Source organism: Xiphophorus hellerii, chromosome 18 (assembly GCF_003331165.1).
Source record: "Xiphophorus hellerii strain 12219 chromosome 18, Xiphophorus_hellerii-4.1, whole genome shotgun sequence".
NCBI lineage: Eukaryota > Metazoa > Chordata > Actinopteri > Cyprinodontiformes > Poeciliidae > Xiphophorus > Xiphophorus hellerii.
The window spans coordinates 11825991-11840551 of record NC_045689.1 but is presented as its reverse complement, the minus strand read 5'-3'; the positions used below and the strand labels follow the sequence as shown (position 1 = coordinate 11840551).

The window sequence follows — 14561 nt, the reverse complement described above, 5'->3', positions numbered from 1 at the left end:
TTAATTAGTTGCTGTTTTTATTTGTTTCTATTAAACATAGCCAACAGTGAGAGCTTTAACAACCTTTTCTGTCATTTATGTGAATGGATCTCCGAATCCAGCATCATCACTAGTTAGTCAAACTTTGCAGAAATGTAGTCCTTCTTTCTTGGATTATTTTCTAGCCTGTCTGTTATTTTCCCAATCATCTCCTCACTTCCTTATCCTCCCCTCTCTTTGGCCACATTTAGCCTCTAAGGACACATGGATTGTATTTGGATGGAATGACGTCCTATTCTATTTGTGGAAAACACAGCATGAAGCCCTTCTTTTTTTCCATTTAAAAAACTCTTAAATAGAAGTCTATGCTGGTAATGGTACACATTCAGTACATCTGAATCTGTGCAGTGCGTCCACACCCACAGCAACACGTGAGGCTCTGTCTGTTACCCAGCACCAACCATATTTCATATGTATGGACCGTGTGAAATGGTCACACGAGTGATCATCTTCCTCACACCCTTCTTGATGAAGCAGAAGCTGATATGGTTCTAAGACATTCAAAGTATTTATGAATGAGCTTCAAAGTAGAAGGAACTGAAAGACGTTAGTCGTTATATTAAGGATGTAAGGGTTGGATAGAGGAACCAAAGAGTTATGACGGATGTAATCTCATGAGGAATCCTTGCAGTGAGAGGAATGTGTTTTAAGATGGACAAGAAGCTGACGTCAGGTCAATGGAGGCATGCTGTCTGCTGTTCGTCAGCTGGTGTTTGCTAATCTTCCAGTCCACTTGGCTGCTCTTTATGATGGAAGGAGTCCCGCTTAATGCGTCAGGACAGGACCGGTCAGAGCTGGTTCTGGCAGCTGAAGTTTCCACTCGATGCAGCAACAACAAAAAACCCTTCTTCCTCCTTTCGTTACTGATTTTTTTCTTTCACACAGCCGTTTCCAGTTTCCTCTTTTTACTCCGTAAGTTTAAGTGGCTCAGCATGTTTCCCCTTCTTTTCCTTGGTCTATGCAAGGAAATAGTCACAATGCAATCTGTTTTGTCCACTTTAGTTTTCAACACTCAGCACACAGTCTTATCCAACACCACTTCCAATACGCACAGGAAACCTTGTTTGCAGAACATGTTCCCAGTTTGAGACAAGGGTTAGACTAGGAAAGTGTCACTTCTGTCACTTCTGTACAGAATTGTTGAAATACCCTCAATAATAACGATGGGTGGTGCACACACATTTAAATGCAAGCTCACCAGGACTGAAGCAGGTAAACATTACTGGCAGCTGCTTTCAGGGTGATTTAAGACCTGTTAGTTAGGTAGAGTCAGTTTGACTGGAGACCAAAATGGCAACATTTGCTACATTTTCAGCTGGTGCAGTTCGTTTTCACACTACACTGTTGAATCAAACTACCAAACCCTTTTAAAAGCCTGTTAACCTCCTCACCTGAGTTGGAGCTGGACTGAGAACCACTGAAGGAAACAACACAAACAACCTCTAAAGAAGACGAAATGTTATCAAAACCGGAGTGGCATCAGATTTGCAGTAGGATTTCTTTTTTTTTCTTTGACAAAAACCATAAGCCATTTTTCACGCTAGCACTAGACACTCATGTGTGTTTTGGTTGTATTTACCCAGAATGCCCTGCGCTATATAGTACCCTTCATGCTTTTGGAGCGTTCTCCAGTCTGGTTAGCATTCATATATGCATTCAAACTGTGCTAGAGTTCGCTTCAACTGAGACCTAAGTTTTTAGGTAGACCAGATTTCGCTTTTTTGGTCCACATCAGAGTTCGATGGCACATTCACTCCTTCCCAAACAAACCGGACTTTTTTGACAAACAAACCACAGTTTGATTAAAGTGTAGAGTTGTTTAAAAAGCCAATATAAACAGAACGAAAATATTTCGTTCTGTTTATATTGTTAGCATACAATTTTGCACGACATTGCTGCAAACACAGATATTTAAGCTGCTCCCTTTGCCTGCAGCAACTCAACTGAACAATGATGGCTGACAAAACACAGAGCTGGTGCTAAAGTTTTAAAACTCCTGTATGTGCAGTATGTACAGAGAAGAGCCTTAATGATTCGTCAGTTGACAAGGAAAAAGCAAATACGTTGGTCAGAGGTCGTTTGCCTGTAAGGCAGATGAATAATAAAATCTATAGGATGTTGATAAGCCTTTATAAAAGCCGAAACACAAAGTGGAGACTGAGAAGCACTGCAATTTTGGCAAAGCATTGAAAAAACCAACACATTTAAGATGAATTTAAGAAGCTTGGTTAAGCAAAATAGTAGCTTCCCTGCATTGGATCTACTTATTGGAAAGCTAACAAAGAAACTACTCTGTCAAGAAGCAATAGCAAAGACCATCCCTGATGTATCTGTGCAGAAGAACATCACAAACCTATTATTTGTGTTGTAGCATAGGTTATAAAACTAATAGAGGTGTTAATATTTTTTAGTCTCGAAGTGACAAATCAGAAAAGAGCAGCTGAGGTAAAAGAAGGGACAAAATCTCCAAAACAAACACTTTAAAAGACTGATCAGGAGTCACGTGACGTACTTTGAAGGCTGAGAAACATAGAAAACACATTCCTTTGATGATTAAAAGTCACCAACACACGCCCCTGTTCTCTTCTGGGAAATCTAGTAGGAATTCACAACATGAAAAACACCTTGAGACTAAGATAGCCTTGGGGACAGATGATGGCGATTCAAAATTAATGATCTTAACTCAGACTATATGTTATACTCAAAACAAAGATTGCCCTGATTCTAGATCATCTAGTAATTTTAACCTTCAGTGCAAAGAGTTGCCTCATGTCTTCGACTGTGATAACATCCTAAAACAGCTATAAACTGAAACATTAAACTTTACTGTACCCTGCTAGTGTTGCATTCTTGTTCTATCAAAGCTGTAATATTCAGTAACATGGATATAAAATAAAATAAAAGCTAAAGCTTGGGTGATGCCTACTGTCAACAATAACATGCAGTGTATTCAATTCAATTCAAAATTAAAATACTTTATTAATCCCAAAGGGAAATTAAATATAAGTATTGAAGACATTTCAAGACTCTTCATAAATTTTAATAGTCACTATTTTTCTTATTTTTATGGTTTTTCTAAATTTGGGAGTTATTAAATCCTTCAGCTTTTTCCCAAGTGAATCTACACTTTCCCTGTTGTAATCTACAGTTCTGATCAATTTATATCCACTTATGTGACATATTACATTAATTTGGGGCTTTTAATTTTTTTGTCAAAGAGACCAACGATCTCCTTGTCTTATTTTATCAGAGTTTACTACCAAATACACTTTGCTGAAAATTTTTACTAAGCTTAATTTTGGATCCATCTTAGTTCTTAAAGCTGAATTTCTATCATATTGTTTCACATATTCTGACTTTGGTGTTTAACGGGCTTGGGCCTTGAAGGTTACTTGGTTGTTTTTTTTGTACTTTCTAATTAATTTCCATCCATTTGAAAGTGACCGTTTGAGATGGTTTAAACTTGGATAAAACTTTGCGTTTCAACAGAAAAATGAACAAACACACATCAAAACAGATTTTGGATTGGATAAAAGAGGATAACGTTAAAGCTCCTGCTCAGCCCTGTTAAGTACTTATTTATTGCCAGGAAAAGTGATCAAATATTGAGCTAGAATGACGCCAGAAGCTTGTTGATGCCTCAAGAGACTTTAGTGGGGGTATAATCTCATATTGGAGTTTGTGTATACAATTTTGACCCTTTGTGGATGAAAAATAATCTGCAATAAATTCAACCTCATTCACCTAATCCGTTTAAAATTCACAGAATTGTCACGTAACTTTTTCAACCTGGAAAAGGAGCAGATCGAGTCATTAAATTTATTGAAACATTGTACAATTGAATAACAGCCTGGAGTCTAAATGTAAGCACATTTAAAAAAAAAAAAATTCTTACTTTCGTTTTAGGAAATGACCGTAATGTTAGTCAGCTGATGAGGCGTGTTCAGAATCAGTCATATCTCATCTCAGTACTCGCTTCTGTTCTGGGACTGTTCCTGTTAAAGTTACAGCTGTGTGCGTTGTGGTCTGAACCCACAGCTGTTTCTTTGTTCCTTCATGTATAACAGTTACAGACCACTGACTGCCTGCCTGATCTGGTTTATTTTCCTCCAGCTAGAAAAACACTTTAATCTTCATCTCATCAGGCCGAGCAGCTGCTCCTCCCAGCTACATGCTCACTCACACTTCACATCGCGACCGAATCCATTAATCCAGACTGCATCTTTCGTGAGCAGCAGCCCAGACCAGATTGTCACATGTTTTTGGAAAATGCTGGTTTTAGCTGTGACTTAAACTCATAGTAACCCTGAGAAAATCTCGGAGTGACATAAAAACAGGCCTGTGCTTCGCTGTGTGTATAGTAGGGTAGAGTTTGTAAACATTGTAACTAAGAGTAGCATTACTTTACCTATGTTTACGCAAGTAAAAGTAAAAAGTAGCCATCCAAGAAGTTACACAAGTACTGAGTAACTGATGAAATCATCAATCTTTTATTATTTAAAACTTGCATCAGTTGGACCAAAATATAAAATCATGTGGAAATGTTGGTATTTTAAAAACCAAAATGAAAATAATTCATATAAATAACATGATTACAAAATAAACAAGAAAGAAACATTTTTACAACTCAGTTTTGTTCAATGTAAAGCCTGTGAAACAAAAACTGCTGGTGGGTGTCATTGCTTGGTGAATTTATGGTTAAAACAAACTTGTTGTTCGTTCAGCGAAGTTAGTCGCAGTTGCCAGAGTATCCAGAAATTTTACTTGAGTAAAATTAAATAGTACAGTGTAGTAAAAATATTCCTAAAAGTACATATTTTCAGGCATGTTGGTGGTGCAAGGGTAAAGGATATGCGACTCCTTAGTCCTCGACATGGCTGCCCCAGTCCAATGACCTTTGCTGCATGTCCCCGTTTCTCACAACTCGCTTTCCAGTCTGACAACTATCAAAAAAAGACCACTAGAGCTGATAAAATGTTCTATTTTTTTAAAAAGTAATTTTTTAAAAATGGTATATAGATCGCATTTTGACAAAAAAAAGCAGCTTTGGGTCAGAACGTAGGTTAGCCATCTTACCCTATCTCTCCCTTTATGGTTTTCAAATTAGACCTATTTGGTTCTGTACTGCTGCAGAGAATGTGGAAAGTTTTTAATTTGCTTTGAATTGTGGTGCCTATGGTAATTCTTGGGATCTCACTTTATGCTCCAGTTAGTCCAAAGGATGACATCTGTCTGGGCTGAGCAGGTTCAGGAAGCTGCTTACTCTAGACATATGTGGTGAGCAATTTATCTGGATGGATAAATCATGACAAGTTAGAGAAGGATAGAAAAACTATACGTGACCCACAATACTGCCTTTAACAATCAGCCTCATCTGTTTCACTGCTGCTGAGTTCTGTAGCTTCTAGAAACCACTCTAAATAATTCAAATGTCACAAAAGTACAACAACAAAGAATGTTTTAGGCTGACATACATCACAGAGATAATTAACCACTCAGACATGTATTCACTCCTGTGTGCTTTTGACTTCCTGAAGAGAACTGCTTACTGTTTCATCTGGTTGAGAACATGGTGTCCTCTTTTTGAGCTGTGCATGACTTATTGCAACCCCAACTTTTTTTCTTCACTCCACTGCTGCAAACACCAGAACACAGATGGTATGATATTCACCCAGTTCAATTTACTACTGAACAGCTTTATCAGAAATCTGTGGGATTCAACATCGTCTGCCAACATGTGTGTATTTTACCACATTCTTTTTCAGTCAGTGACCTTTTGTTGGCTGACAAAGATTGGTGTAGAGCCTCCAGAGCTGTTCGAAGCACAAGCTAAAATCTGATTTTAGATAAGGAAATCCAATAGATATAATTTTGTGTATCAGCTTGAAGCTTTACTCCTGCAGAGTAAAACTTTCAGCTCACATTCAGTACACTGTAGCAATCATTCTGCTTCAACTTTTTCACTATTTGGTCTCAGTACAATCACACACATCAATACGTTTCATGACAATTTCTTGTGATTTAACACAACAAAATTGGGCTCAATTGTGAAATAGAAGGAAAGTTATACAAATTGTAGCTGATAGTAAAAATATGAAAAGTTTGACGTGTATTTGTATTCGGAGTGATTTATTTAGAAGTGCCTTAAATAATCACCAGCTTCATTAAGACTTAAAGAAAATAGCAGACAGAAAGGGCGAAGTCTTTTCCAGTCAGTAAAAGACTGACTGATTGCAACTCAGGATACAGTAAACATGTGGAAGAGGATTCTCCGGTGAGATGAGACAGAAAAGACTAAAAAACATAAATGAAAATGCACAAAATAGCATTGTTTGCTCTTTGGTATTAAAAAAATCAACAACTATCTAGTTTCCTCCAGAGCATTTTTGCGTTTTATGTTGATGCTGGAACCATTTTCTTATGGAATCACATAACCTTATTTATGCTTGTTAACTTCCAGTTTAGCATTAAATTAATAATAGAAGTGATGCACCAAGAACCTGTCAGATTACTTTTAACCCTGCAAATCTGACTAGGAGAGAAATATGTCCATCACAAATAGGTGCTTTTTTTTTTTTAGCTTCCCAACATGTTTGGAGACCTGAGGTCAACCTTCATCGCCCTGATGATTGGATCCTATGCTTCCTCTGCCGTCACGTTTCCTGGCATCAAGGTAAATCCTCAAACTTCACGCCATTCTTGATTTGCTCCAGTTTGTTCAGCCATCATTTCTTTCCTAAAAGACAGCAAAAGATGGGTTATTGATTTTTCATTATGATGTTTTTGTTTGGCTTCTGTCTTGCTGCTTCCAGGTGATTTATGATCTAGGTGCCCCCTTCATGTCTATCCTGGTGGTTTGGGCCGGCTGCGCTGGCCTCGTCTTCCTCAACTGCTTCATCAACTGGCCTCTTGAGCCTTTCCCAGGTCCAGAGGACATGGACTTTACGTAAGACCAAAAGACATGCTCACTCTGTAAATACTTTCTGTAAAATACAATTTTTTTCTTAAAATATGATTTTTTTTTGTACAGTTTTTGAATAATTGCTGCTCTGAGGATGTTGTTCTTTCAGTTACTAAATTATTCGTCAATTATTTCAATAATCAATTAATCACAATTAATCATTGCAGCTCTAGTCAGATTTGCTCAGAACTAATTACAAAAAAATCCAAATTATTTTTGTTATTCCCCTCCTTGTGTTGACTTGTTTTATAAAGTCCCATTAAAATACACAGTAGTTTGTGGTCGTTACAAAACAAGACATTGATACTTTAGCCTTCAAATACACACATAGCAGATTGCATAGATATGCCAGTTTGCTTCAATATGGTAAATCCTCTTGTAAAGCAGCAGAACCCTCTGAGCCCTAAAGAGGAAAGAACCTAAAGCCAGAAGATTGGAGGGATTTGCTCTCTTTCATACGGTTCTTTAAGGGTGTTTTCTCTCTTTTCTCTGCTCGCTCAGATTTTCTTCTTACTTTTATATTTTTTCAGCTGTCATGTTGCATGTTTGCAAGATATATGGGCTCACAAAAAATCTTGTGTGTCTCTTACCCATTCATGCGTCCCTTTAGGGTAAAGATCAAATTCAGCTGGCTGGGCTTTGACCACAAGATCACTGGGAAGCAGTTTTACCGGCAGGTGACCACGGTGGGCCGCCGACTCAGTGTGGGCAATGCAATAAAGCAGCCGCAGCAGCCGTCCACAGATCTGTCAGCGCAGGATGCCAACAAACTGTGCCTGTCCACCGTAGACCTGGAGGTGAACTGCAAGGGCAGCGAAGAGTGTAAGTCACAGAAGGAACATCTCACTTTGAAATTCTGCAATGGTGCAGATCGGACTGAAGTTGGTAGTAAAAAGTAAGAGGTAACCAATTTCTGAAGGTGTGGTAAAATCAAAGCCATGCCATGAAAGGGGATTTCTGTCTCAGCTTCTCTTTTTTGACTTTATTCCCATCTGATCTGAACAAGCTGATATTAACAGCATGCTCGTTTGAGAGGGAGCCAGACTCCCAAAATAAAACTGATAACATGTGCCTAAATGATTTGGTACCGAATAGCATCATCCACAATTATTTTGGGTCAGCTAAACATGTGCATGTGAGCATCTTGGGTATCAGATTGCTGGATAAGCCATGAAGGAAATGATTCATGACTTTGAGGTTCTTAGAATGAAATATCACTTTAAGCTAATTTTAACTTCTTTAACACAAACAAGCTAGTGGTAACCAAATAATTAGGCATGTAACCATATACAGATATACATGCACATGGCATAACGACTGAAAGAACATCAAACTTTCTCCAGCTAGAGTGAAGCTTCGCCTAAGGCATTTATGTTGCACACTGTCAGTCAGCTGACTGAAAGAAAGCTGTTACATTTTTCCCTTGATAAAAAAGGATGAATTCAGTTGTTTGTAATATTTCAGGTCCAGAAGAACAGACTAAAATAGCGCCACTCATTAGCCTTAATAAGGTAACACTGCACAGTTGGCAAGCTTGTTAGCCAGTTGGCTGCAAGCTAGCTACCCTAACTGAGAACTGATTAACTAGTTTACATGTTGTATAGTGTCACTCTTTAAAGAGCCAAAATAAACACAACTAATTTTAGTGGTTTTGGTTTTTCTTTTTACAAGTTTTTGCTCAATGAAAGCAATAAAAATTTTAATTTGAACTGCTGTTATAGCTGGAGCTAATAGCTACAATAGTTAATATCAGTTGGAATAATTGTTCCTTTTCTCTTTTTAATAAATCAATTAGATAATGTTGTACAATATTATTTAATTTTTTTTTTTTTTACTGTGAGAGTCTTAGCCCGTGCCTGTTTAGCAGCTAGATGCTGAACACACCTTAGCACTCAGTCTTTTAGTGATAGAAACTGTAGATTAAACTGATGCATAAAAGAAAAATAATAGGACAATAATGGGTTAGCCAAGCTAACAACCATTTTACGCATTCTTTTTATGTGAAGAATGTGTAAAAACACCTGTACGGTCTTCACATTTTTAGTTATAAAAGCCCTACATAATAAACAGAGAGATTTGGCCTATGAAGCAGTTACAGAAGAATCCTTTGCACCACTTCCACACTACATCGACCCCTGTCACCTCTGTCAACCCTGTGGCTCCAGGCCTCTCCTGGGCCTCTAAATTCTTCCTCAGGGTCAGGTTCTCCCAGCGGTAGGCTGGTGGGTTCCCTCTTGATCCTTTTGATACCAAATAGACCGTAGAACCAGTTCCGACTAATTTCTAGGAAAGTCGCTCAGCAGGTGTGGCGCTCTGGCAGGGAGCTCCAAGAGGCATTGTTTGGGGTTAACTGGTTCAAACATGTGTGCACTTCATATTTATGTCTGCATACCCTATTGAGAGCAGCTGTCCGGAACGGTACAGTCAATGTCAATTTTGTTTATGGTTAAGCTCCAAAGCTTTTTACAAGGAACAATATAGGAACAAAGGATAGACAAGAAAGGAATAAAAGACAGTAATACCAGAAGGAAGTTCTAAGAACAAAATCTGATTGCATTTGAAAGCCAATGAGAAATTGGTCTTCAAGAGTTTCTTGAAATGATTGATTCTCTTAATGGAGATAATGTGGAGAAGAAGCATGACCTTCTGACTTAGCTAGTTATTAATCAGTTTCTGGCTTTTATCTAAAAATGGCTCATAATATGTTTGTAACAGTCATAAATTATGTGGATGTAATAACAAACTCTCTGTTAGAGACCAGCATGTACTAGTTTGGTATGTAAACCCCACTGGCTTCCCTCTCTGGAAATAAGACAGGACCTATTTTTTCTGTGGCTGATTGATATTCAGAAACAAACAAACTCTTTTTGTGTGTCTAAAAGCACAGCTGCAATGGAAACCTGCAACAAATTTGTCCTAGGTTGCTCATTCTTTGCCTTATGCCGTGGTTAATGGACTGTGATCAGATTCTAATAATTCATGGCTAAAAGGGCTTGGAAAACATCCCAATTTCTTGTGGCCATGACCAAACATTTCCAGTGATTAGTCCGACATGGGTATCTGTTGATCAAGGCAATAAACCCACCTGGTCCATCTGTGGGCTCACCACTAATTGGATGTTGTTGTACTTCACCAGATGGACAGAAGTGTCCATTTTCCATTTATATTCACAAGCTTCATTAATGATCAACTTTACCCACTGTCTGCTTTTCTTTGGATCCTCCTGCTCCTAATTCAGGTTAAGAAGTGTCACCACGGCACCTGAAGGCAACAGAAATATTTAGATGACAATTTCTACTTCAAAATTATCCACAATCTTTGAACTTTCATTTTGTTACATTAAAATAGGAAACTTCAATGTATTTTACTGAGATTTTATACAGTAGGCCAAAACAAAGAGGAGGAAACGAGACATAAATCTTTGAACATCTCACAGAGCATTGTTTAATCCATGTAGAGCGCTGTCCATCTTAACCAGTAGGCCGCTGGGAATGTAAGGAAAGCAGCCAAGATGCTGGTGGTAACTCTGTAATAGAGTAACAGGTCAGATGGAAGAGTCTGATGACAGGACAACCTGACCTTTGGAAAACTATTACTGTTTACCAAGTAATTGAATATACCTAATGGTATAAATAAAGTTGATTTATTGATTTGACTCTACCAAGCTGGCCTTATTGGAAGAGTTACAATAAGGACATCATAAAAAGTCCAGTTTACTGCTAAATAATTGACTCTGGTCAAATGAAACCCAGGATAAACATTTTGGCCTGCATGCAAAATATATAGACGTAAACCAAAAAAGAATAAAAAGTGGTTGTAATATGCTATCACTTCCACCTCTTCTTCTTAATGGCAATAAAGAGTTCGTTGAACTGCTGGTGTGAAGTCAGCTTTAATGTCAATCTTTAAAGTTGCTCTTGTTACAATTTCACTTGACCCACTGACGCCAACACCAACGTCGAACTAAAATACAACATAAACTTAAGTGAGACGGTGTCATGAGTACGATAAAGACATAAAATGATATAATTACATATAAACATACCTCGCTGGCTGACCCTTCCTTTCGAGGTAGAAATGAGGTTATTAAATAAATTCTTTAACTTAAATGACCCTTTTACAGTCACTTGCTAAAGCTATGCTTTCATATCGCATGCATCTTCTTTTTCTGGTTCCCTAGCAATATGCTGGATTGGACTTCCTACTTTAACCTTTCAAGATAAGAGTCGTAATAACAAAAAATGTGCATAATACAAAATAAAACATGTCAACTAAAATTATGGCAGTAAAATATGCATTAATTTAAAGTGTCTGAACTCACCACCACACTTTTCAGATTTTTAGTTGTGGAAATTTTGAACTCCACCTGTATCCTACCAGCTGACAGTTGTCCACCAAATATGCTAAAATTATCCCGATAATCTTAAAATGTATTGAAGTCTGAGATTGTAAAGTGACAAAATGTGTAAAACTCAAAGAGAATTGAAAACCTTTTCAAGACAGATGCATTTGAAAATAAGTGACTGGACCAGTCTTATATCATCAAATTAGTGCAGAGAACCAAAAGTCAGGCATGCTCGTACTCGTCTGCAAGGTACATTGTGATCTTCTGCTGCTGAAATATTAGACACAGTACCATACTATCACCACTCATCAAGCATGTGTTGATGAGTGTACACTTGTAGTTTGTTCAAATTTACAATAGGCTATGTATGCATTTTTAAAACATGCCAGCAAAATCTTAAATGTTGTAGAAGCTGCAATCTGATTCATTCAGTGGGAACCAAAATAAAGAAAATATGAATGTTAAAAAAAAAACCTATTATCATAGCCTAATATTAGATTATAAACAAAGTTGTTTACCTGCATAATGTCATAATTAAAATGTGTCACTGGGCGATACTAGACAAATCTCTACAAGCCTAACCACTTGTTAGAATCATTATCAGTTCCTCTAAGGGGAGCCACATTCTGACCTCAGTCCTCACATAATGCTCAGTTAATGCCCATTATCAACGTGTTTCTGTTGATGTGATCAGAAGACAATGTGAGAGATTATGAGTACAGAAGTGGTATCCTGCTGCTGAATAAGATAAAATCAAGTTTGGCTGTTATAAGATTTGCCCTGGGGGCGGGGGGGTTGCATAACTGAATCACTGAGTAATTTATAGAGAGCAGAGTTGCATTGGGTACACTGAGGGCAAATTCTGAAATATCTCCAAATAAATACCTGCCGTGAGCACCTGCACTCGCCACAACCAGTCAAACATCACACTTTTTGTTATGTTTCATCTTTTTGATCACTTATCTAAAGCATTTTATTAAATCTCGCCTCATTTCCTCTGCAGCCCAGTCTTTCATGAGGAGCATCTTCAGTCCCATCTTCTTGCTGAGCCTCATCACCATGTGCGTTACACAGCTAAGACTCATCTTCTACATGGGAGCCATGAACACCATCCTGGAGTCCCTTACAGACGGAGACCTGGACACAGGTGAGTGTAACCACCCATAAGCTGCACATAAAAATGCAGAAGCTGCTTTGTGTGTCTTTTATCTTTAAACTCTGAACATCCCTGTCATGCCTGCTTCCTGCTGCTGTTACAGTGGAGAGGATGCAAGTGGGTAAGAGCTCTGAGGCCTGGTTAATCACCTCCATTCAGCCCCTCCTCCACTGTCTGTCCTCCTCAGCTGTCTTTGCTGTCCATCATGCATAATTTTTCTGTTGTGCTCCGGATCTGGCCTGAAAGAATAATAAGTAAATGTGTTTTTGCTGTGTGTTCCTCAGTGAGTGTCTACACCTCCATCTTTGGCGTGCTCCAGCTTCTGTGTTTGGTCACCTCTCCTGTGATTGGCTACGTCATGGACTGGAAGCTCAAAGACTGTGAGGATGAGAACGACAAGACTGTCAAAAGGTGAGAGTGCAAGCTCTTAGAGTTTCAGAAACAACAGCTGGAAAACAGGATAAAACATAGCAAGGCTGCAACTAACAGTTATATTAGTAATTAATTATTCTACCAATTAGTCTGACAATTAATCAGATAAAAAATTCCCACAGACTTGCAATTTTTCATCTAACCACTAAAGCTTATTTTTTTACAATATTAGAAATGCATAAAAATACAAATAAACAAATAATTCAATTCCTTTTTTAAAATAATACAATAAACATTTTATTAGCTGAAATGCATTAAAATAGAATTACTTCAGTGTACGCTTGATCACTTGTAATAAAGGATGCACCTGGAGCTAAAAAAAATTGGGCTGATATTTTGACTATTTTTTGATTGAACCAATTAATAGTTGATTAGAAAAGGTGCCTAGTAGGAACTGTACAGATTTTTTTCTACAAACCAGGTGAAGCTAGACCTATGATTTGAGCAGTTTTGCATAGAACACATTAACAAACTGAAATGTTTTTTAATTCAAAATGTATATATTTTGTATAGTTGTGGATTAATTACTGCTCTGGATATGTTGTTCTTTCAGCAAGGTCTGCCAAGTTAACAATTAATCGATTACTAAATTAGTGGATTATTTCAATAAACCATTAGTCCGATTAAATGTTTCCGCCCTAAAACATATTTTATTTAATTTTCTGATTTTTTGGTTGTTGTTGTTTTTTCTTCATCTAATCAGTGAGCCCGGCCAGCCCCGGCGCCCAACCAAAAAGATTCAGAAGATTATCAATGCAACTAGAGCCTTCATCTTCACCAACCTGCTGCTGGTTGGCTTCGGGGCCACATGCATCATACCAAACCTCCCGCTTCAGGTGCGAAACTGTGTGTGTGTGTATGTGGGGGTGGGTGTGCGTGTGTTACTGCTCTGCAGTGTTATAGATATTTGGGGATTCACATTTCCAAACATGTGCCTCTGTTGTTCCACCCAGGGGTAACACTGCAGATACAGGCAGTTCTCTCAACCCTAGTTGCACAACACTGAAGCAAAATATATTTCTTGGTATTTTACTGACACCTACTGGACAAAATTAATATTGCTTCTTATTTATCCATTTGGTTCTGAATGGCCTTTATCAAAGATGAAAGCCAGCTGGTGCTAAATATAGACCTGCTGTGCTGTAAAATTATTGCTAAAGGACAGCATGTCTATTTTCTCTTTTCTTTACAGATTCTGTCCTTCGTCCTGCACACAATAGTGAGAGGCTTCATCCACTCTGCTGTTGGAGGCCTGTATGCTGCTGTGTAAGTGTGGGGCATGTTTAAAAAATGATTGCAGCAAAAAATGGGCTATAAAGGGATAGAAAAAGCATTCATTCCTCAAAAACGTTGTTATATTTCTGAAATTTTATGAGATAGACCAACTCAAATCATCATTTCAGTCCAAATATGCTCACATTCTGTTTGTCCTCTGCAGGTACCCATCCTCTCAGTTTGGCAGCCTGACAGGCATGCAGTCCCTGATCAGCGCTCTGTTCGCTCTGCTGCAGCAGCCTCTCTTCATGGCCATGGTGGGACCCCTGGAGGGAGACCCTCTATGGGTAAGACACACATTGAGACGCCAGCATGACAGAGTATAGTTCCCTGTTCTTCATCACTGTTTATCA

The 14561-nt window shown here is 38.2% G+C and overlaps 1 protein-coding gene across 2 annotated transcripts in view; it reads left to right on the top strand.

Annotated features, from left to right (window-relative positions):
* The window catches only part of LOC116737510 (large neutral amino acids transporter small subunit 4-like), a 29179-nt gene that overhangs the window by 11460 nt on the left and 3158 nt on the right, over positions 1-14561 (top strand). For both annotated transcript variants that reach the window (XM_032590690.1, XM_032590692.1), the window contains 8 exons: positions 6620-6712; positions 6852-6985; positions 7611-7822; positions 12349-12492; positions 12786-12912; positions 13637-13769; positions 14126-14199; positions 14372-14495. In XM_032590690.1, the coding sequence (XP_032446581.1) occupies positions 6620-6712; positions 6852-6985; positions 7611-7822; positions 12349-12492; positions 12786-12912; positions 13637-13769; positions 14126-14199; positions 14372-14495 (1041 nt within the window). The remainder of the gene's footprint in view (positions 1-6619; positions 6713-6851; positions 6986-7610; positions 7823-12348; positions 12493-12785; positions 12913-13636; positions 13770-14125; positions 14200-14371; positions 14496-14561) is intronic.